The sequence below is a fragment of the Corvus brachyrhynchos genome, unplaced genomic scaffold (genome assembly GCF_000691975.1).
Source record: "Corvus brachyrhynchos isolate BGI_N302 unplaced genomic scaffold, ASM69197v1 scaffold90, whole genome shotgun sequence".
Taxonomy (NCBI): domain Eukaryota; kingdom Metazoa; phylum Chordata; class Aves; order Passeriformes; family Corvidae; genus Corvus; species Corvus brachyrhynchos.
The window spans coordinates 1,775-26,198 of NW_008236932.1; the positions used below are offsets into that span (position 1 = coordinate 1,775).

Below are 24,424 nucleotides of genomic sequence, written 5' to 3' on the forward strand. Positions count from 1 at the left end.
CTCTTTGTTTCATGTGTGTCTTGCTCTGGGCCTGGGAACCTTGTCCTGCAGCTGTGCTGTCAGGAGTGCAAGCACACAATACTACAGTTCTGGGGCAAGTTTTGGGGGGGAGAAAGGGAGGGGCTGCAGGGGTGGCTTCTGTAGGAACCTTCCCCCATGTCAGTTCCAGCTGGCTCCAAGATGGAGCTGCTGGCCAAGGCTGAGCCTGTCAGTGATGCCAGCAGGACCTCTGGTAACATAGCTAAAAAGGGGAAAAGAACATCTGCAATAGCTATCCACATACTGCAATGAGCTTTTGAATGCCACTACACATTATAACACATTTTCATCTCTGGGATGTTTAAAAAAACTTTACATGCTGCAGTGAAGTCCTTATGCCAGTGTGCAAAGGCACAGTGAAGATAACGCAGAAGCAAAAGGCGCAGTCTGCAGCCGTACATTCCTCAAGGTGGCCTCCAAAACACACAGTTGCTGCAGCATGAACTCCAGCCTGACCAAACAGCACTAAAGAAACAAATAAATAGGAATGGCACAACCAATCCATTAACTTTTTAAAAACTCCTTTAAGCATAAAGAAGCAAGTTAGCAGGTTTTGGCACAAAAGTGAAAATGCAGAAATTAAGAAATCTCTTTAAACTCTTCAAAGATCCTCAGACAAAAGTAATTATCCTCTGTATAACTCAAGCATCCACTGGTTGCATTCACAATAAGACATATTTGCACAACAAACATATTTATTTAATGAATATGAAAATTAACACACAACAGTTGGTATTTAATACGCATTTCTTACATGAGCTACCATAGATCATTTTTAAAAGATGTTTCTATTAAAGCTTGTTTATTTTGCTGCTCAGATCGTTTACTCAAAGAAATTTAACTCTTTCGGAAGCAGAGCAATATAAAGTGGATTACCTGCTTCTTCACTATAGCTTCCATAGCCATCTGTAAAATTTTGTCACCAGGCTCTCTTTTGAAAACCAGTTCTGCTTGCCTGAGAACTGGGGCCTGCTGCTATGTTAAACAACAGTGACCCTCCACTTGGTCCCATTTTAAAACAGAGCAGTTGTGACAGCTTCAGAAGTGATATACACAAATCCTGTTTGGGGTTCAACCCTACTGCACCCTGGTTATCCTACAGGACAAAATTTATTAATACTTAAACATAAGCATTAAGAGTATCATGCATTTTACATAGGATGCTTTGGTTCCAACACGATTTCTTCATTGAGTCATTGGCCAGCAAAGCACTTGCTTCCATCTTACCTGAATTATTCATGAGGCATGCCCCTGTAGAAATCATCTACTTAACTGGAAGAATCACTCAACAGAACACCCCTGTCATATTTTATTTTTTCCCCTTTATTAAGCTCCATTGTTAATCAAAAGCATTGCATTTTTCCCCCAAGAAAGAAGTAGTGTATAAAGCACTTACTCAGGATCCTGTATTACCTGCCACACATCAGATATAGCACCTTGGACTGAAAGATTGGAAATCTGTTGTACAGATGACAAAATTTCTAAGAATCACTGAGGAAATACAAATAGGTAGATATTAGTAACATTTTGATATAAATAAAATTTGGTATAAGTAGCTACTTGCCAAACATCTACTTTTAGGAACTAGTAATTGTCTCAAAATAAAGGCACAAATATGATTGTAACTTTAGATGACTGTACAAAGGAAAAGAAAATCACCTCTTGATACTGAATAGACACAATTTATACAATTATTTCAGGAGGATAATATTTCATCATGAAAGCTGAAAACATATATAGTGTGCAACTAGGTTTCCATCTTCTGTGGTTGCTTCAGTAATTTTGGAGACAGAATATACTCAGTATTTTACAGGAAAAATATCCTGTAAACTGTAAAAATCTGCTAACTGTAAAATTTGCAGTGAATTTAATCCAAATCAGTAAAAAATAATCAAAAACTTTGCAAAGGAAAAGTTCATATCTCTGGAAAGGGAAACACAGGACCTTTTTAAAAAAAAATCATTTATTTCAATGAAATATAAAGATGAAGACTGAGTTAGTTCTCTCAAAGGTTATCAAATTCACATTACAATTTTTTCTGACATCAAGGTGCTAGGAAAAGCAGATGCAAATTAAGGGTCAAAAATTCTCTCATTCTGTAACTCATACAGCTCTCCACATCTAATTCAATTCCTCAGTTTGTTCTGTGCTTCTGAATTTTAGAACTACCTTTAAAAACAGCACCAGAAATACTGAATTCCCTGTCCCCAAACTTCATTAACACTTTAAATTAGTACTGTCTTCTCATATACACATTGTGAAAACAACAACAATAATTTAGAGCAATTTATGTCTGAGGTCAACAACGTGACAGGTAAGTGAATATTTCTTGTTTGATTTTTAAGTACACTTACATTGCTCTTGATGTCCTTAAAAACTTTAAAGAGGATATATCCTAAAAAAGCGGCTGCATCCATCGACAGATTCACTTTTAAAGCAGTAATATTCAGCATTACAGTTTTGAGCTAAAAAGTAGACATGCCCCTTTCCCCCATCTTTGAAGTGATACATGCCTCTAGAGACAGAAAGACAGAACTGTTCTTCTATTCCCTGGAACAGAAGGGCTGTGATTTTCCTTGCATCTTGTGAAGGGCACATAAGCAAGGACCTCCTGTTAGGAACTCCTAGGTAAAGTGTAAAATCTGGCCCTTAAAAGTTTCCTTTCATATTTTGTCCTTTATTGTCAGACAATACTGACATTTTGTTTTTCCCATTTCAGATAAATCCCTAGTAAACACTAACTGCAGCAGAAACTGGTGTTCACAGTGTTCTCCTTTCTCATATCAAAAGAATGTAATGCCCCAACAGTGCCAGAATAGCTCTGCAAATTTATCATCTGTGATTCCACAGTGACAACAGGGTCAAAAGGAAACATGACTGCTATCTGAACAGAGAGGCAGGGAGTTTTGCAGGCACAGGTGTAGGTTCACCCTGCTTGGCTAAAGAAACTCTTGCTGATCACAGGGAGACAAGTGCCTCAAATCCCAGAGAGGAAAACTGTTGTCTGTCTGGCAGGACACAGGTGAACAAAGCCAAGAGAACGAGAATCTCACAACTTCTTCAGGATAACTGAAGTACATATTTTATCTACTACAAATGCCTGCTCAAAGAACCAAAAGAAAAAATGTTTTCGTATACGGCAAGGGCCACAGACCATAATTGTTCAATTTTTTTGGTAAATACCTGAATATGAGCACCTTTCATTAACAAATCCATTATTGATACATTTCAAAATGAAACAGAATGACCAGTAAGATTCCAGTTATGTACAGCTCCATTAAAATCCCATGAAAAAAAAAAATCACAAAACAAAACCAGACACTACTCTACAGACTTCCATTTGCCACGAAAAAGAAAATCCACATAATCTTTCTAGGGAAAATTATATGAACGAATTTGTCATCTAAACCTAGGATTCTCAATACTGACTCCACACTTGGCATAGACCAGCACATCTAGCACTGACTGAAGACATCCTATCTAATCCCTGAAAAACATAGGGAACTTGATTTTGGATGAACTTAAAATCCCTTAGAGGACTATTTCAAGTATAATAAACCACCATAAGCTGAAACATTAATGTAGAACAGTATCATCTTTTCCTCATTACCTTCTGCTGGTAATTCTGGAAAAAAAATCAAATGTAATGTATGTGACCTCAATTCTGCAAATGATTAATCATGACAAGTATATGACCCATTTCTCAATATATTCACCTTAAAATATCTTTAAAAAGAACATACAAAAATCCCATTAGAAATTTATTATTACTTTTATCTACACATTATATGTATATATATGTATATAGGCATACACATATATATATATATAAAATCAGCAATAAAGGAAAACAGGTAACTAGAAGCAAGACTTTTGTCTCATAGGAATTTAATTTTCCTTTTAAAACGTATTTTTTAATGGTGATAAACTTCTAATAATAACATACATTTTGTAAACATGCGATCTATATTTCCATGCATGCATATAAGCAGCAAATGGTTCATATATTATTAATTTGCCAAATATTTTCTGTTGTTCTCTTCCACTAACACATCAAGTAGCTATGTCTTCATGTGCTTTAAATATTTTGTATATACGCTGTGATATCTCTCTTTATTGAGAGAAAATCCTAGTATTCAAGTCCAAAAAAATCTGAGGCTTTTAGTTACTGCTCCCATGGGCAAAGGGAACAGCTCAAAGCCACTTTTGAATCCCAGAGGGGAGCATCTGCTGCCTCACTTCCAGGACAGAAAAGTGCAGTATGCATGGTCCAACTAGACCAAGTGGTATATAAACATCAACTCACAGTAATAAGTACCAAGCTTTATAGCAGATATACACTGCAACAGAAACAACTTTTACCTAAATCTCTGTACTTGTTTTGCCCGTGGTAGAGTTAATTTTCTTCACAGTGACTAATATGGGCCTGTGTCTTGGATTTGTCCTAGACACAGGGCTGATAACACAGAGATGTTTTTGTTATTGCTGAGCAGGGCTTGCACAGAGCCAAGGCCTTTTCTGCTGTTCATGTTGCCACACTGGAGAGGGATTCATGGGAGGCTGGGAGGAGACACAGCCAGGACAGGTGACCCCAACTGGCCAGAGGGATATTCCAGACTGCATTGCATCATGGTCAGTACATAAAGGTAGTGGAAGAAGGAAGAGAGGGATGTTCAGAGTGATGGTGTTTGTCTTCCCAAGTCACTGTTATGTGTGATGGGGCCCATCTATCCTGGAGATGGCTGAACACCTGGCTGCCCATGGGAAGCAGTGAATTAATTCCTTGGTTTGCTTTGCTTGTGTGCACAAGCTTTGCTTTCCCTATTTAACTGTCTTTATCTCAATTCATGAATTTTCTGACTTTTACCCTTCCAGTTCTCTTCCTGATCCTGGTGGGGGAGCAAACAAGTGGCTGCCTGGTACTTGGCTGCTGGCTCAGGTTAAACCATAGTCTCTTACCCTAATTCTTAAAACACAGATTCTACTCTTGTCTTTATTCCCCTCTGTTATCTGTCCCTATGAGAAAAAAGCAGCAGCTCTCAGGGCTGGGACTCTGGAAGGATTGTGAATTGGACTACAAGGAACAAACCTCATAACCAAGGCAATATAGAAGTCCCTAAAGTGCAAGTTTTGTAGAAGGGAGATAAGAAATGGCTGCATAAGAACAGAAACAGTTCTGTTGTATTGGGTTTGGTTTTGTTTTTTGAGTATAGCAATTTGGGGAAGAAAAAACTGTGGGTGAGAAACAGAATGTATCTCATTGCACCTACTAGGGCATGGAGCTGGAGATGCAGTATTTGGGTAATGTTTCAGTGTGGGAAGATGTGCATGTTTGTGTGATACCAGTCAGGAGTTGGCCACCACTGCAGAAAGAGAGAAGAGAGCTCTGAAATGCTTAAGAAACTGCCACAGCAACTTAGTCTTCATGCAGGTTTCAACGGGTAACAAAGGAAATCTTTTCCTTCAAATAGCATAAGCAAAGCTGCATCTCTCCATTAACTGATTGAATGGTGTTAAAAAGACATTAAAAAAAGGACTAAGCTTTGTAATACCAGCACATGTGAACAAATTCAGCTCTGTAAAGATGCAGTGGAACATATTACAGTAAATTAGATATTTTATTGCTTTGAGGCAGAAACAAATATATAATTTATGTGCATTCATGTATATAGACATAAAACACACAAACATGAAGAGAAAAGCATGAACCACTAATTCTTTTAAAAAGTTCAGTTTTTAATTAAATTTCAAAACAAGCGGGTATGTTGTAGAAAATAATGCAGCATAAGCAATTTTTTTTCTAATGTAGTAGTTGAGAAGAAAACCCTTGGTCTTTGAAGTCAGTTGAAAAGTTTTCTTTTTATCTCAAGGAAAACTAATAAAAGGATAATTTATTGGTAGTATGGGGTTATGAGGCAATAAAAGTAGAATCTTGAAGAAAAATACATTTATGTTTGTCCTGAGTATCTCTTTAATATGAAAGCTTTCTAAACAAAAGGGCAGGTGTGGTTTGTGTTCTTATTTTAGAACATTTCCAGCTTTGTCTTTTTTCATAGACTTTTTCTTACAGATTATGAAAAAACGGTGAATTAACAGCGCTCACCTTTGAGTATACAAATACAAAAATTATTTGTATCTGTTCAAAAGCCTGCTACCCATGCTACCAGTTTCCCAACACGTGACATTGGGGCACACAGAGGGAAGATTTCATTTTGGTAGCAATATTTGGAAGTAAAAAGTGGACAAGGACAAAGGACCAAACATTAGAAGCAAACACATTCCTTCCTTTTTAATCAATATCTTGTTAGACTGGTGGGTTTTGCTCATTAATCTTTTGGTAAGTGAAAAATGAAACAGATTTACCATTACAGCAATGGAAAATTGCAAATTAAATTCATTCTAATGAAATTGCTTACACAGAGTGCTACTTCATCAAACACAGCTTCTGTCAAAAGAGTTTGGACTTCAGAGTACTCATTTCTTTGAGGTAATGTATTTATAGGCAAATTCTGAATCCAAAAGACCTGAAAACAAACTTTATAAATTCTTCCTCTTACACTGTCCATATTTTTAAAATCATGCAAGTTCCACAAAAAAAAGTTTTAAAAAGTATTGTGTTTTATGTTTAATAGCTTCATAGCTTCAAACAAATCTGAAACTGAACTTTGTGTGACTGCTGTGCTGCATCTAAATGTTCACTATATTATAGCTGAGTTAGGACATACAAAAAACTCAAAAAATAAAATGCCTGGAGGTTTGCAATGCATTGTTTTTAATTTCTTCAGTAACTGCTGCATATTGATTGATCTAGTAATGTACAACACAGGAAATTAGCAATTAAAGGCTTCCATGCATCCAGCATGAGATCCTACAAATCCTGTTATCCACAGGAGCAAAATTAGAAGAACAAGAGGAATCAACAAAGATAAAAAGTGCTTATTGTAAGCTGTGCAGAATTAGTCCTTTGCTGAAAAACATGAAAACTCTGTACAGATTGCACGCACAAGAGTATTTAATGTAGGATTATAACTCAATTAAGGCAACTATTTCTCTGATCCTGTAATTCTAAGGCATTTTGCAGATGGCTATGAATCCCAGGCTGTAATACAAATTTCCTTCTGTTCTCCATAATATAAACCCACATATTATGTAAAGACACACTTAATCTTCTGCCTAGGAAAATAAACTTCACAATGCAGGTCAAAAGATACACTACTGCTCTAGATGAATTTAAAATAAGGTAAATTAAATTAACATATACAACATTAAATGTGAGCATCATCCATATATGTAAATATGACATTAACAATAAAGCTTAATTGATACTCATGTTTCCTCAAGGAATTATTGACCATGGGCCAGGGCACAGGGAAGGAAGATTACCAGCCCAGCAGGAGCCATTCCGACCCTGGAACTGAACACAGCATCACACACAAGGCTGTGCACACAAATTGCATGAGATTGCAACTTCAGATTCCAAGTTAGCCTGGAGATTGGTGTGCTACAGGAATAAACATGCCCTTTCTCTGTTCTAAAGTGAACAAAAGTGCATCTACACTATGATTAATCATAAGAGACTGGCTTGCTTCAGATTCATCAAAACTAATTCAGCTTTGCTGAATTTAGCGACAGATACCGGATTTATCTAGACTGGGAGAAGAGAAAAAGGTTATACAAGCTTTGCCAGCATAGCCAGACAAATTATATTGTTTATCCATGCCTAAACAAAAGGTCACTATTAGCTCAGGGTTAACTAAAACTTCTTAGCTAATCTCTGACCTAATTTTGACCTCTCTTGTTAATTGCAGAAAAGCTTTCAGTTAAAATATCGGTTAGTTGTGTTTACACATCCCCCCTCTCCACCCCTTCTGTAGTTTCTTGTCTTACCGGTCATAAATTAAAGACAAAATATCTTTTTCTAAGACTAATTAGTACCCAATTAGCTTCATGTTGTTACCTAGAGTGGAACTGACAGTAAAGACAAACATTAAGCATTTTAATCACTTAAATGCAGGAGGCATTTATGTAGCAGAAAGGATTATCAGAACCTTTATTTCACTTTATTTTTCCCTTGAGATCATAAAATATTATTTCAGAAAGTCTGTAAAAACACCCAATTCTTCTGCTTCTAGCAATTCCCAATAGAAAGAAGTACAGTTATATCACTGTTACAAGTGAAAAACTAAACACATGAAGTCTAGAGGATCTGTAATTATGTTAGTTGGCTGTAACCAGACATAATCATTTGTCATTGCATCATACTTCTTACAGAGCAGTTTACACTGGGCTTGTTTAATTCCTTTAGTTATCATAATCATTGTATGTCAAAGTATGGGTATGATGTATTTATATCCATGAGATCTCCCCATCTGCGGAAGACTAGTTTTTGCTCAAGTAAAAGCGAAGCACCTGAGTTATAATTCCAAAAATCACTTTTCTACTTTTCTTTTTGTAAGTCAGAATTGTTCCGTTTCTCGTAAAAACATATGCACGTAATTTAAAAATTAAGTCTGAGAGAAACTAAACCCGACTGCATTGTAAAATAGATGTAAATTTACAAAAAGGAGTTCTAATAATATAAGAAATAAAAATCTCAAAGTTAGAAAGAACTATCCAAGTAACATGCCTTATGTTCATCTGAACTAAGGAATACAAGGGATTACAGTCTGAAAGCCTACTGTAATTAGATACTGAAGCTAAAAAGCTCAGTAGAAATTCAACATAATTCCAACTGCTGAAGCCTTACCATTCCGTCACATTCATATTCATAATTCTTGTCTTTTTGTACTGATAAAAGCCTCCCCAAAACAAATCCTTCCAGACATACCGAGGATCATACTGACACCCAAGCGATAAGTCTAAATGATGTTCAGTTTTCTTCCTCTTCTGTACAGGAAATGAGAATGCTCTTCCATCTTCTGAAGAAAGGCACCTGGCCTACTGCATAAATGAAAAAGCTTGTCCATTACGGTTTGTCACATTCGTAGATAAACTCTTGCCTAAGAAGGGCATAAAAGTTGTTTTATTGCAGTATAGTCAAATGTTTGGATCAAATCCAGATTCATATTCATTTGCTACCTGCAAATAAATCCCACTGTACAGCCAGTAGAGTTTTCTTATATTTTAATATTATTCACTAAAAGCTCCATTCTTCTGAGTTTGCGTTTATTCTTTGGCATGGGCTTGTCGTATAAGCCATTTTTGAGAAGATGCTCCTTGCTGTGATGGATCTGGGCACCATGCTGAAGTTGGAAAGAGCATAAAGCTTGAAGTGGATGGAGTATAGTCTGCAGAAAGATGAAGGGGTGGAGGACAAAAAAACCCCCAAGCTTTTAGTAAGTTATTTTAGAGACATCAATTATTACAGGTTTTTTTATTCAATGACTGGTTAGAAATGCTAATAAAAATACAATTTGGATGATAAATGTTGTTAAAATACAACCTTTGGAGACACAGAGGGTGCAGCTGAATAGAAGATGAAATGAACCACCGAGGAGTCATACACCCACCTACCTGCAGCCATCCCTCACTCCTTCCTTGGAACCACTCACTCCTGACTTCAGACCCAGTCACATTACTGTAAGTTATGGCTTTGACTTGACCTTAGCAATGGACTACAATCAATTACTGTGGCTCGGTCAACAAGCTGCAATAAAATAAGTCACAGTAACTAAGTAAGCTGTGCTTGCACAAAAATCCCTTGAGGCAGGGTTTTAGAAAGAGAGGAGGGACTCATGATCAAGGCAGCTGGACTGCTATCCTGGAGACTCAGCTGTGTCCATGCTTCTGCCCAGAGGTATTGTGTAGGATTAATGAAGCTACACAAACCAAATTTATCTCAAGTGGTTCCTAATTGTAGACTCTTCATTTTCTGGTTGCCTGAGTCACGGGGGCCTTGTGCAGATGTGTAAAGCAATCACATATGTAACTGCAGTCAGCAGGAGCTGAGTTCTACTAAGAAAAATATGACTCTTTAAGAGCACACAGGAAAATCAAGTGAGATACTGGGCATCAAACCAAGTGCCCATTTTTAACCTCCATGGCTCTCAACTCCAGTTCACCATCTTATATGCTGGGAATAGCACTCAGTTCAGAGAGGGTATAAAAAAATGCATGAACGTAGCTCTTGGCTATTGCAATGCTTAGAGAAAACCGTAAATTTGTCTTTGAAAAGTAGGTTGGGCCAATTCTCTGTAGTAGGGGTGAATCAGAATACAGGACTGGTAACCACAGACATTAAATAAACATTCACTGTAAGACAGATGCCCTAATGAAGGAAAAATGTGTTGTCCTAGCACAACAAAGAAAAAGGTAAATATAAAACCCCACATATACATACAAGTTTCTTGAAAACCTCTTTACATAGAATTCCAATTCCTGAGCCATATTTTCTTGTGTGCCCACATACTTTGTTCAGGTCTGGGTTTAAATCCAATTGATTTAATATTAAGGTGAGTCTAGTGTCACAGAGGCAGACATATAGGTGGCATACTATGTATTATGCCAGCTGCAGGAGCAATTTTTGACTTGAGAACCTTCTTTCGTAGGCAGAGGTTGAGTACCAAAACATTAACTAGCTGATGGGAGCACCCCAGGGTGAACACTAGTATGTTGTGGGCACACGGATGAGCTTTAAATCTCTGTTCACAGACCATTCACTACTGCATTCTGGGCACACAATGGAATTGCAGACCTGGCTCTGCGGTGCAAAACTACTTGTAGGTGTTTTTCAGAGGGCTTATTAAACTCACATTACTAATGTCAGCAACAAAAGATTAAGAAGGACATTTTCTTAATGACCTCTTCCATCACGGACTAGGGGGATAGCAACTTAACAGAAAGGCTAATGTCCAATTAGTATTCTTTGACCTCGGATAAACTTAACCTCAAGAACTATTAAGTCCCAAATTCCTCCAGTGACATGTAAGAGTTGTGAGCTGGCTGGTAGGCAGACATAACCCAGTGGGTTACATTCCATGGCTGAGGAGTGCAGGATATCAGGGAACCTGGCTTTAAAAAGCATTTAATCTTCAAGATAGCTGTGAGGGAGTATTCAGATCATCTCTGCTGTCTAGTTTTTGCAGAAAACAATTTATTCCTTTCCACTCACTAACATACTCAATCGTCTGTCACAAAATGAATCAGGTTTTTGACAGTCAAAGATCACTTTGTTGTGTTCATTTTGGGAGCACAACATGAAAGAGTCACAGTAATCTGAACATGCTAGAGTTAATAAATGAAAAATGGTTTCCATTGGTGCATTCTTGTTTCAGTTTGCTATGCAACAAAAATGTTACAAATGTCATTAAGATTTTAACTGTCAAATTTTACATTAATAGCTAATTACTTTCACTGCTCCTCTACCATTCATAGAAGAAAAAACTCAGGTATTTAAATTTACATACCTCTTGTATACTCTTATTTTTTTCCATGATAGAAAGACAAACAGCCGCACATTCAAGAGTAGACAGACAGGTGTTTGTTGGTTGTGTACGAATTACATATTGACTTGAAATACTGGGTTTTAACTGCACCTGAAAAACAGCAAACTCAAGTAAAATAAACAGGTCAGGATAGTAAACAAGATACTGATTCTCTACACCAACCAAAACACATCCCCTTTCCCTCTGTGTTCACTTGTCTTCTTTCCTTTTTCCTCTTTTGTCTACCAGTAACCCATGATATGCTACTATTAAGTGTAATACACGAGTCATCACCACAAACAAAAACTCCACATTTGTTACTGTACAAAAACGCAGAGGAAATACAATTTTTTGTTGGAGAAAGACTGAGTGAAATTTTAGCAACTGATTTCAGTTGTAATAAATATGCCATAACAAAAATAAAATTATTCACTTATGCTTGTTTTATTGCACACTCTAACCACGCACACAATCCCATACAAGGTACAATGGCCATATAGTCATTAGCACTATACACCTTGGCAAAATATTATTTGTCGAAGTTCTGAATGTAAGACTTCTAGAAACTGTATTTATTCATACAATGAACTAGGGCATTGATTAGAACTATTTGCTTAACAAAATAACGTCTGAAAATGATTTAGTGCCTCTGCCTCAAGTGATAAACAATTCATACTATCTTCCAAATTAAAGGTTTTTAAGAAAAAGAAATTTAATTCAACCACCAGCTCCAAAAGCCTTTACCAAGTTTATAAACAGTGGTTGAAACAACACAGAATTTACATGACTAGACTGTGTGTGAAAATTCAGATATTGTTTCTTTATTCCTAAGATTTCCATCTCCACATATATCTAAAACATAATTTGCAAAACAAGTAATGTTTTAGCAACACTGCCAGTATTCTTAACCAAAAATTCTCAGTTCCTTTTCCAAAAACATTGTAGTGCAGTACAAAAAACCCAGATGAATTCTTATAAAGGAGCAAGTTACTTTTCTCTTTTTTTTAAACTCATCCCATCAATTGTCTTTTATTTTTCTTCTTGAAAAAATTAGTGATTCCCATGGCCAAAATATTGCTACCCTTTTGCTTGCCAGAAGTCTTTCACCATTAGTCACTTTATTCAATACTTTCCTCCTTCACTTTTCTCATTTTTCCTTTTATTTGTAATATTTCATTTTCTTTCATTTCTCTTACATGCAATCACCCATTCTTTAAAGTTCAAGGTATCTCATTCATAAAAGGAAAACTCCAGACTGCTGAAGAGACATAACTGAATAAGATGAAATTCCACTGCCTTACCTATCCCAATTTAATGGAAATTAAAAATAATAAAATAAAAATAAGGCAGCAAGAAAAGAGGAAAGGCATTCTGAGAAGGATAAGCAAGTAAGCTATAAAAGCTTAATTTACTCAAATATAGGAAAAGACAGAAAAATTAAGCCTTTCTCAACTACCTTCTTCAATTCGGTATTGAAAAACCAGAAGAGAATAAAATTATTTAGGAGACAAAATGTAGGATTTGGACATCAGTGTATGTAATGAAAAGAAAAAGAAAATTAGTATTTTCATTTGTTACTCCTCAACGTTTTCTTTGGTTTTATGCTTTTTCCCCTGTGACCATGTACAGATCTTCATCACAACAGAGTAGGAAGCCTAGTTAGTTGAAGTATGCAGAAATCTATGCTGGAAGAAGCTTATAGTCCCTACTTAGAAACTCCTAGATAGGTATCAAAAACCAGGGTAAACTCTGTTCATCACTTCTCCAGCACGTGTCCTGAACAGCAAAGCAGACATATATCCACACTTTTTCTCAACAGCTGACAGCTACATTCTTCATTAAGTATCTCTCCAGAGGCTGAAGCCACCTGATGGAGTACTTGCAGGCCCACTGGCTTCCCCCTCCTTGGACAGTGCCTTAAGGCTGTTTTTTGAAGGAGCTGGGAATAGTTCTGTCTGCTGGTTTCTATACTTCATTCCTTGGGCCCCATGCTGAAAAACATTTAAGATAATCAACATTCCAGAGGAAAAAAACTTATTAATGGTTGCAAGACAACTTATATAAGGAAAAGGGGCCTGCACTCTGCCACACAACCGTGGAGCAAAACATCTGTAACTGCAGCTCTCGAAACAACTGACAATGCACAAAAGGGCAACTTTCTAGCACTAATAGCAACAGCAGCTGCAACAGAGTTTCTTCTTTCCTGAGAAGAAAAAGGATGGAAACAAGTGGCCCCCATCCATTTTTCTGAAAAATTACATATTCCCTGGGATAAGATTAAAATACCATAGAGAGTGGTGGAGATCAGAGGAAGAATACCTGATCAGGACAACTGCCTGCTACAGTTTGTCTCTTAGGCTTCTTTCAGTCTGCATTTTACCCTACTCTTTAAAGTAGTAGAGAATCTAAATAAATGATCCCTAGTCACCTGAAATACAGTCAGGGTAGTCTTTGTCTACTGCAGATTGGACAGACTCACCAAAGTTCCCATCTGAAACTAGGTACATTTACTGAACCAATGAAACACACAATACCAACTCAGAGCATAAACTGAATGCTGAAACAAAGCTGAAACAATACAGAAACCAAAACAAATTAGTATAGTTAATAAATATTTCAGACATGGGAAGAATATCTTCTGGGAAAAAATGCCTAGATATGTGAAATATTTACTTGTCCTCAGACTTGATTGGGTAGGAAGATGACTTCTGTCATTTTTCACCATGAGGTCTAGACTTGCGTTGCCTTTTTTGCTGTTAATAATTTCAGACAGTGCATTGCAACAGTCTCATCCAAGTTTCTCCATCACCTATGTGGATTGATTCTTTATCTGTTATCTGCGTGTCTCAAATCCAGCTGAACAAGTTTAATTCAGACTTACAGAAATGTTCCTTCACAGCTAATTTAAACAAAACCATATTGTCTACCTCTTACACTAGACTTCAAAATCTTGGAATGAGTATACACAAATACCCTGTTTAAGTACATTTCAAAACAATTATGATATTTTAGAAGCACTTCTCCAAAAAATGATAGATACCACAATACAACAATTTACTTGTTTGTTTTTGCTTCAAAGTAATTTTCAAATCATATGCACACTTCGGAATAATATCAGTTTCTGACAAAATACAGAAACGACAAGTCGAAAAAACAGCAGCCAGTTTAATACCACTCACCAAAACAAGAAAGAAGATGGAAACTATCTCAACCAACTCAAACTAGAGAGGAATTTAGATAAACTGAATGCAATTACTTACCGGAATTTACTTAGGACACTGAAATTAGAGTATCTATTCTCTGTAAGTGAGAAGGAGTTTGGGGACTTAGTTTCCAAGCCATCAGAAGGATGAAGCAAAACATAAAGTTTCATTTCTATCTGTAACTCAAGACTGCTGTTTCAAAAGCCTGAATTTCAGCAATTCTCACAAACTGTTACACTAACTGGATAAACACTGGCTTATCTGCCAAGGCACCATTCCCTTAGCAAATGGTACAGCCTTTGAGCATTTACAAAGGATTTGAACCACAGTAAAAACTGTGACCCTTCATTGTTTCTTGGGGCACAGTTTTTCTTCCTGAGCCTTCCTTGGACATGCTCCAGGCAAGTGAAGACCCAGCAGATCTTGTTCAGCTGTTCAAAATTGATGAGAGGAAAAGTGTTGCCTTGATGGGGTCAAAGACCTACTGTTTGAAACTTTAAAAATTTAAGTCAGCAAAGACAGGAAACTGATTTCTGCTATTATTTTAAATAATAGAACTGGACCTCTAGCAGAAAGCTCTAAGTGCTTTCCTCAGTCCTCTCCTTAGTATCAATAGCCTTCTACTTTTTTTTGCCAATTTCTTCATTATTACTCTTACTAGCTTTACTCTCCAAACAGAACCTAGGATTATGCAAAATTATACTTGGAAAACAACACATCAACAAGAACTCAAAGAAGTTAGTACACCTGTCTCACAGGGCACACTAAACAATTCTTCCCTGTTCTCTTTTCTGCAATAAGACTACAGGAACCTCAATACAGGCACAGGCACAATATATTTTTCTGCAGCTTCTATGAAAAATCTAGTACTTAAGATCTATTCCTCTTTATGTTGATAGTATCTTTTGAAAATTTGAATGTCAGTTTGGGAACTTTTCAAGAATGAAGAAAGAAAGTACCATCTGTCCTCCTGCTTAATATAAGCACTAGTTACTGTTCATATGTTCCATTTCATTAATAAATACATTTCAGAAAAAAAATTAGCCATTTTCTTAAACTAACTCAAAAGGCACAGAAAAATCTCAGAAAGAGTACAACCACATCCTGCTATCTTGCCCATCCTTATAGAAACTAAGAAAAAATTGCTGTTAAGGTGCTGGGGAGTAAGAACATTCTCTGGAAGCTACTGCAGAGACAACCTCAGACAGACGATGGGTACAGGCATGGGAAGATCTTTCACTCAATATCCAGTTTGCACAAGCACCTTTTACCTGTAAGCCAAAACAGCTTTCTGTATCTTATAGAAATTTCATGCAGTTAAGTAAAATTATCTTTGTGCCAAAGAAGACAGGCTGAGTAAATTTAGTCTCAGCATGCTACTGAAATTTAAATCAAGAATATAAATAAGTTATTTTGTTCAAAACCTGGCTTTAATTTAAAGTGACATCTTAAGAGTACTCTCTTTCTAAAATACTGGAGGGAATAACTGCCATGCAACTGTCACAAATGGACAGCCTGAAAAAGTAGATAGCTGTCACAAAACCCTCTGTCCACAAGGGCATGAGTTCAAAGACTTTGATGACTGGAAGAAGGGAAACATAAACTCAATTTTTAAAAAAGTGGAAAGCAGAAGATCTCGCCATCTACACAGCAGTCTCATCTCTGTGCCAGGAAAGATTATGAAGCAGATTCTCCTGGAAACCATACTGAGTTACATGGAACACAAAGAGGTGATTGGAAAGAGCCAGCATGGCTTTACAGAGGGGAAGTCATGCCTGGTGACCTTCTGTGACGAGCTACAGCACTGGTGTATAAGAGCAGAGCAATTAACATTGTCTACCTGTACTTATGCAAAGCTTTGGACACTGTTTCACATGATATCCTTGCCTCTAAATTGCAGAGACACAGATTTGATGGATGGACCACTTGGGGAATAAACAACTGGCTGGATGGCTGTGTGGAAAGAGTTGTGGTCAACAGCTCCTGGTCCACATGGTGACCAGTGGTGTCCCTCGGGGTCGGTACTGGGGCCGATACAGTTCAACACCTTTGTCGGTGACAGGGACAGTGGCATCGAGAGCACCCTCAGCAAGCTCCCTGATGATGCCAGCCTGTGTGGGGCAGGTGACATGCTGGAGGGAAGGGATGTCAGCCAGATGGACCGTGGACAGGCTTGAAAAGTGGGACTGTGTGAACATCAAGAAGTTCAACAAAGTACAAGTGCAAGGTCCTACACCTGGGTGATGGCAATCCCAGACAGCTTGGGTGGAGAAGTGATTGAGAGCAGCCCTGTGGGGAAAGGCTTGGGGGTGATGGTTGGTGGAAGACTCAACATGGGCCAGCAGTGTGTGCTCACAGCCCAGAAAGCCAAACATGTCCTGAGCTGCGCCCAAAGCAGCGTGGGCAGCAGGGCGAGGGAGGGGATTCTGCCCCTCTGCTCTGCTCTGCTCTGGTGAGACCCCATCTGCTGTGTCCAGTTCTGGTGTTCCCAGCATAAGGAGGACATGGAACTGTTGGAGAAAGTCCAGAGGAGGGACATGAAGTCAAGAAAGGGACTGAAGCACATCCCCTACAAAGCCAGGCTGAGAGAGTTGGGGCTGTTCAGCCTGGAGAAGGGAAGGTTGCATGGAGACCTCATGGCAACCTTGCAGTATCTGCAGGGGCCTGCAGGGAAGCTGGAGGGACTCTTGATCAGGAACTGTAGTGACAGGGTAAGGCGTAATGGGTACAAACTGAAAGAGGGGAAACCTAGTTTAGGTATTAGGAAGAAATTTTTACTGTGACAGTGGGGAGATACTGGAACAGAGAGATATTGAACAGGGTGAGATACTGGTCAGGGAGGTTATGGATGCCCCAAGCCTGGAGCCTCAAGGCCAGTCTGGATAAGGCCTTCAGATACCTCGCCTAGTGGGAGGTAACCCCGCCCTTGACAGGGCAGGTTTAAGGTCCCTTCAAACCCTTAGCATTCTATGATTCTACGTCTTTTGATTGAATCTTTAGGCATATGCATGTAAAATGGTGAAATAAGTCCAAGGTTATATTGTGACTTTCAGGTAAACCTGAAGTAATCTGTTCAATTTCTAGGAAATTACAACGTATTTAGCACACTGTCTTCAACAATTTCCCATTACCTTTTCTCATTAAGTATCTCATAAAGCCTTTTTCTCATGCCATTCACAGTGTCAGGTTAGACTCCAGAGTCTTATCACTACAATCAGCCTCACGACATCTCACTGCTGCTGTGGTGGAAACTGTGGTAAATATATAATATTCTGTCTGTGAAAGAAAAATGTAATCGCTTCTGCTGCACAGTTGCTGTGTGCAGATTCTCCCGACACAGACTCCTTCCAACCTTTGCAGCAGAATGTGAATTCAGAGTTACCATTCAGATTAGCTCTTTTGCAGGTCAAAACCAGAAGCCCTCTTACACTCTTACAAAAACACATCTTCGTAAGAATGGTGCCCAGATTTTCTTTCATCAGGTATGTTGTTCATGTATGAAAATATATTAAACCACTATGTGCTTTCAAGAATGCCCCTTGGTTCTGGAACCAAAACAATTTAAGAACCGTATTTCGTTGCTGTGGGCTACTATGTGATAAACGGTTCAGAAGGAATCCAGGAGAGCTACTCACTGAACGAGTAAATGCTCATAATCTGAATATAATCCTACACAATGTCTCTTTGTTCCATGGCTATGTCAACCCACAACTATTTTTAAAAACATCACTTCTGGTATCCCATTATGTTTCTTTTCCACATAAACAAGCTCAAAATAAAATAAGTATCCTGTAATTTGGCATATAGAAAAATATTTGAGAATGCCGTGAGTACATTCTGGGAAAATATAGATTTTACTGTTGCCAGATATTCTGACCTTTCTTTTAAAACATCTTTTCAATGTGGATAATCTAGATTGTACAGAGTACTTCTCTACTGTGTTCATTGCTTTCACTCTTAGACGTAAGTGGTTGACAAGAAAATAAATTGCAAAAGGAATGTGTTCTTCACAGACAGAAACTCTTACATCACATTCCTACAGAATTAAAAAACAAAAACAAGAACAAAAGCAAAAAAACCAAAACAAAGCAAAAGAAAAGAAGAAATTTGAGAAACAAAAACCCCTCAAACACACATATATGCACTTTATCCACGCCACCCCTGCCAGACTGAGTTTTTAGAGTGCTCCTGAAGTGCTTCAGCCAAATTTGTTGGGCTGGCCATGGAAGCACTGAACATAAAAAGGAAATATTGCCTTTAAAAAACAAATCAGAGTAAATGCAAAGCTTTTATTATCACACATGGTTACATCACATTTTCTACATGTAAAAAATTGTGGTAAGTGAACCAGGATAGAAAAAAACCCCACTGTAAACAAAAAACATTACTAATAGTATAATTTATCTGGAGAAGACAAGTTTCTTACATAGCAAGCTTCCCACTTTGTAATTTATCTTGTGATAGACTGCAGAATTTGATACATAAACATGAAACTTCCATTTATTAAATAGTTGAAAGAATTTCAAGCTGAATACATATTAAAGTTAAAAAATAGCAAAAAAATAGATACCTCACTTTTCAAAATATATCTGTAATCTAATCTATATGTCTAGATTTATATGTCTAGGTTGATCATATTTACATATGATTATGTACAAAGTTAAGGGAAAATTCAGGTTCAAAAGCACAATTTTTCTTGCAGGAAAACCTCGTAATTCAAACTACTACCATGTATGCAGATTGTTTTGAGAAAGTCCAGCAACTACCTAATCATTCCTTAGGCTACATACTTCTCTCTTTAATGCACTATCAAATTAAACGTCTAAAGAAAAACACAGAAGAGTTGTCAGTCACCTCCTTAGCACATAATTTCTTCTATAGAACTATTTACAACAGGGCCTTTTTTTTCTGCTTATGCAACAACTTCTGAAGTGCGTTTACCAGGGATGCCAAATTACAGTTTTTGTAAGAATTCAAATTTTTGGCATCTCCTCAAGGATGCTAAGAGAATTCAACAGTTTAGTACTTGCTGCTTCTTGCAAAATCAAATTAAATTGTCTTCTCTTTTGATTGTTAAATAGGATAGCAGAAACACCTGCAAAATTCAGCGTTTTAGAAATAACACCAAAGTAAACAATGTTTTTGAAAGTTACTTCAGATGATTACGTCCATCTGCATACTTTGAATCCTTTAATACAGAATCATGGAATGTTAAGGGTTGGAAGGGACCTTAAAGTAAGCTCATGTAGTCCCAGATGCCGCTGCAATGGGAAATGACACCTCCCACTACACCAGGTTGCTCAAGGATTTATACAATCTGGCCTTGAACGCTCCAGGGCTGAGGCATCCATAACCTTCCTGGGCAACCTGTTCCAGGGTATCACCACTGTCACAGTAAAAATTTCTTCCTAATATCTAACCTAAATTTCTCCTCTTTCAGTTTGTACCCATTACGCCTTACCCTGTCACTACAGTTCCTGATCAAGAGTCCCTCCAGCTTCCCTGCAGGCCCCTGCAGATACTGCAAGGTTGCCATGAGGTCTCCATGCAACCTTCCCTTCTCCAGGCTGAACAGCCCCAACTCTCTCAGCCTGGCTTTGTAGGGGATGTGCTTCAGTCCCTTTCTTGACTTCATGCCCCTCCTCTGGACTTTCTCCAACAGTTCCATGTCCTCCTTATGCTGGGAACACCAGAACTGGACACAGCAGATGGGGTCTCACCAGAGCAGAGCAGAGCAGAGGGGCAGAATCCCCTCCCTCGCCCTGCTGCCCACGCTGCTTTGGGTGCAGCTCAGGACATGTTTGGCTTTCTGGGCTGTGAGCACACACTGCTGGCCCATGTTGAGTTTTCCATCAATCATCACCCCCAAGTCTTCCCCCACATGACATCCCTTCCCTCCAGCATGTCACCTGCCCCACACAGGCTGGCATCATCAGGGAGCTTGCTGAGGGTGCTCTCGATGCCACTGTCCCTGTCACCGACAAAGGTGTTGAACTGTATCGGCCCCAGTACCGACCCCGAGGGACATGTATAATCCCCTTTGTTTCTTGTATGAATATTTACAAGCACAAGAAGCAAAAAACAAACAAACAAACAATCAGGAGACCTTACAAGAAAGCAAAAATCCTTAAAGAAATCAAAATAGATTGGTCTTCAGTTAAAACAGAGAACTGAAATAAAGTCCAAGAGCAGACAAGTTGTAGTTCTAACCTAAAAGTAACAGTTCTAACTCTTGTTAAAGAACACAGCATGAGGCAGATCCAAATGTCCAAAATCCTAAGAGCCAACAGACAGTACGACTGTAAGAAAAGGAAAATCCTCAAAGATAAGATATTACAGAAGATAGGACTGTCCTAGGAATATCTGGACTATGTATTCTGCACAAATAATTGAAATACCATCTGGTTACGGTCTCAGTTTCTGAAATTGCATGATTTTACCAATGACTAAGGAAAGAAATAATTTTATACTGCCATTAAGATATGCAAAAATAATTATATTTAAGTGCAAGTCCTATAGGCTAACCTGGCACTTCATAAAATGACTATGCATTTCCAGTTAATTTCCATGCACTGTATTTTTTTTGTATTTAGAGAAGAAAAAATATAGAAGTTCTTTCTGGCAATATCTCTCTTGCTCTGCTTACATTTAAAAAATTAATGTCAGCCAACAGTTCAATATTTTATGCAGCACTATTAATAATTAATAAAACAGGCAAGTGCTGCAAGTAAATTCAGTGAGTGAGCAGAGTATGAATGTAGAGAATGGGGTCATGAAACGAAGGAAGAAAAATTAATTACGCGTATTGTCACAGCCATTTAACTATAATTACCTGCAAATATGAGAAAATTGAAAAGGAAAATTAAATACCTCAGTGCCAAAATGTAGCATCAATGCAATGACAGTGTTCATTGGAACCTACTAATTATTTTTGCTTTGTGTGATTTCTTGTTTTCTTACTGTATGTGAATAGCAGTAGGCACTTCCTCGGACAGGGGAAAAGCAGTGGAAGAAGCTCCTGAGAATAATTTTGGCAAGGGCACAAGGAAACATGAAAACAAAGACTAAAAGGATAAGAAAGTCTTCAATTAATCTACCTATTCGAAAGCAAATTCCATCAAAATGAAACATATTTCTAGTTTACTTTTTATAAAATGTTCATATCCCACGAGAACATCAGCATGGGTACAATGGTACAATATTTGCAACTGCTCCTGGATTGTTCTAGCAGCTGGATATTCAGATGTTTGTCAAAGGGTTTGACAACAATTATGAGAGAAACGGAAAAAAAGTAAAAGCAAAGCTCCTGCCCAAAAGTAAAGAAGTACACACTTCTGACATCTGGCAAATCATCTCACCCCTTTCAGTCACAAAGAAAATGTCACAGTATTGAGAGGTAATAAATACATACTTATGACCAGAAAAATGTCAGTGACCAAATGACCAATGTCATTCAAATTAACCCAAACATCAGAAGGAAAGAATGCTGTTGATTGTTCAGCATCCTATCTCAACTGTGCCTGCAATCTTGACCCAAAATAATTCACAGTTCTCTCCCTCTGATTGCAGTCTTCTCAAACAGCAGTTTCTGCCAGTCCTAGCATAAAATATTTTGTTGTCTAGAGTTTGAAATTTTTTTTTAATGTTTTGGTTATAATAAGAAAGCACCTAAAAACTGAACACATCAAACATTTCACAACATGTTAACACCTGTCATAATTATGTTTATCTTACAAGTCATCATACACAAAATAGGTTATGAGCTACTTACTTAATAAAAACAAGTTTTCTTGCTACACCAAGAATTGCACAACTGGAAAAAAACCCCAAATATAATGCACAGACAAATGCTTACTGTCAAGGCTTACAGAGACTCCTTCACTCTAAGGATAACTGGGCTGTCCTGTGGGATTATTAGTAAAATCATCAGTGTCATACACAGATAGGTAAGAAATGTGTTTAGAACGAGTCAGTGAAAATGCAGCACTTTTCTTCCATGAGTATGGATGGATGGTTGAATGCATGCCTTCTAGAACCAGCCTTACTACCATTTTCCCTGCTGCAACCATTATGGCTGGCCTTTGTTGCCTTGGGTTCTGATTTGTCCCCTGCCTACCTGCCCTCTTTATTCATGACCAGACTTCTTTTCCTTGCAGAATTAAACTGGGCATTGTTCATTTATTTAGGTTCTATGGCAAAATTTAGTATTGAGTCTCTCTCATGCAAATTGTAAACTGTAATAAAAGCAGTGAGGGGAAAGCATAAAGATAAAAGGGAACTGTAAAAAAATTCATTTACTACTTGGCACTATTTATTATTTTGCCCTTATAAAACCACTTGCCAAAGTCTCATATTCGTGGAGATGAAAAAGAGTATTTTTCTCTGCATCTCCTGAGCTCATTAAATAGGAGATGTTATAAAAATTAATTCAGAGAGCAATCAGAATAAGAGTCAACTAAGATACAGCCAGATGACAACAGTGACTCTTGTTATTTTGCCTTTTCTTCTGTTCTGGGTGTTTTCTGTGTGAAGATGAACGAATGGTTTTTATATTTCTACTTTTACATTAATTGTAATCCGCTCTCAAGGTATTCAGACAGTTGGCTATACAACATGAACTGTATTACACTTGTGTCTGTGAGCACTAACTACATTAGGAGGAAGCTTTATCTGAACGGCAGATTACACTTTAGAGTAACTGCTTGCCCCAGCAATTAATTTCATCTGATTTTTAAACATGCTTTCAGAACAAAGTCCTACTCCTTCTTTAATCCTCTAGGCTTGAAAATGGCAAAATCCCAAATAAAGTCTTATTATCTGAACATACCAAAGGACTAGATCACAAACCTCACTTTTTGTTAAAAAGCACAATATAACTGTTCATTCCTCAAACCATTACAGTTTCTCCAACAATTCATTCATTACTTTATCTATCATTAACAGAAAAATAAAAAAACTGAATTCAGCATTTGCGTAGCTATGCACGGTGCCAATTTTGTATTGATAGTTCTGGTATTGCTGCAAGTTGAATTGCCCACAGAAGACCCTATAGCCAACTACAGTTCAGTGTTCTACACATTTTGACACTTTTGCATTGTATCACACCTGCCATACAGTTTGCTTTAAATGCTTTAAATGAGGTGGCATTTTATGACTTTCTGTCTAGCACTTAGTCCTTCAGGGGAAGCCCATAGGACTCTCCTACCTAGCAACTCCTGTAGCACTACTTGAATTGAAAAGCAAGTGGACCCCTAGAGGAACGGGGTTTTTTAATTTTTTCTTTTCTTTTAAACAAAAAGTGTGGCAAGAGTGGTTTGTACGTTGCTTTCCATACTCCATGAGCAGGTTCTTTCTCTCTTAGTGCTCAATGAGGTCCTGAGAATACTTTGCATGTCCCTTCACTGATTCCCACAGAAGAGGGTTAAGAATGCTCTCCCAAAGAATCTCTATGATGACAGTGTTTCAAGCAAGCTGCTTGATAAGACTTACTCTCAAGTATCCCATACCATCTGTGAACCTATGCTCACCCAGCAGAGGCCACACAGAAACCACAAACACAATCCAGTAAGTGCTACTCACTTTGCACAGCATGAAGTTTTGACATGAGCAACAAGGTAAATTGGCAAAGAATTCTTAAAGCAGATGTTGATGTGACTGACTTTGGCGAGAGATCAAAACTCTGGAATCTCAGAGAGCAGTTTGTGTTGACAACTGCTCAGGCATATTACAAGATGGTCAGTGAACAATTGAAAAGAAACA

The 24,424-nt window shown here is 37.8% G+C and overlaps 1 protein-coding gene across 1 annotated transcript in view; it reads right to left on the reverse strand.

Annotated features, from left to right (window-relative positions):
* Positions 1 to 716: 716 nt before the first annotated feature.
* DTWD2 (DTW domain containing 2) overlaps positions 717 to 24,424 on the reverse strand; it is a 62,546-nt gene continuing 38,838 nt past the window's right edge. Inside the window, exons 5-6 of the mRNA XM_008629177.2 lie at positions 11,445 to 11,573; positions 717 to 9,326 (exon numbers count right to left, since the gene is read on the reverse strand). Of these exons, the coding sequence (XP_008627399.1) occupies positions 9,156 to 9,326; positions 11,445 to 11,573 (300 nt within the window). The 3' untranslated portion in view covers positions 717 to 9,155. The remainder of the gene's footprint in view (positions 9,327 to 11,444; positions 11,574 to 24,424) is intronic.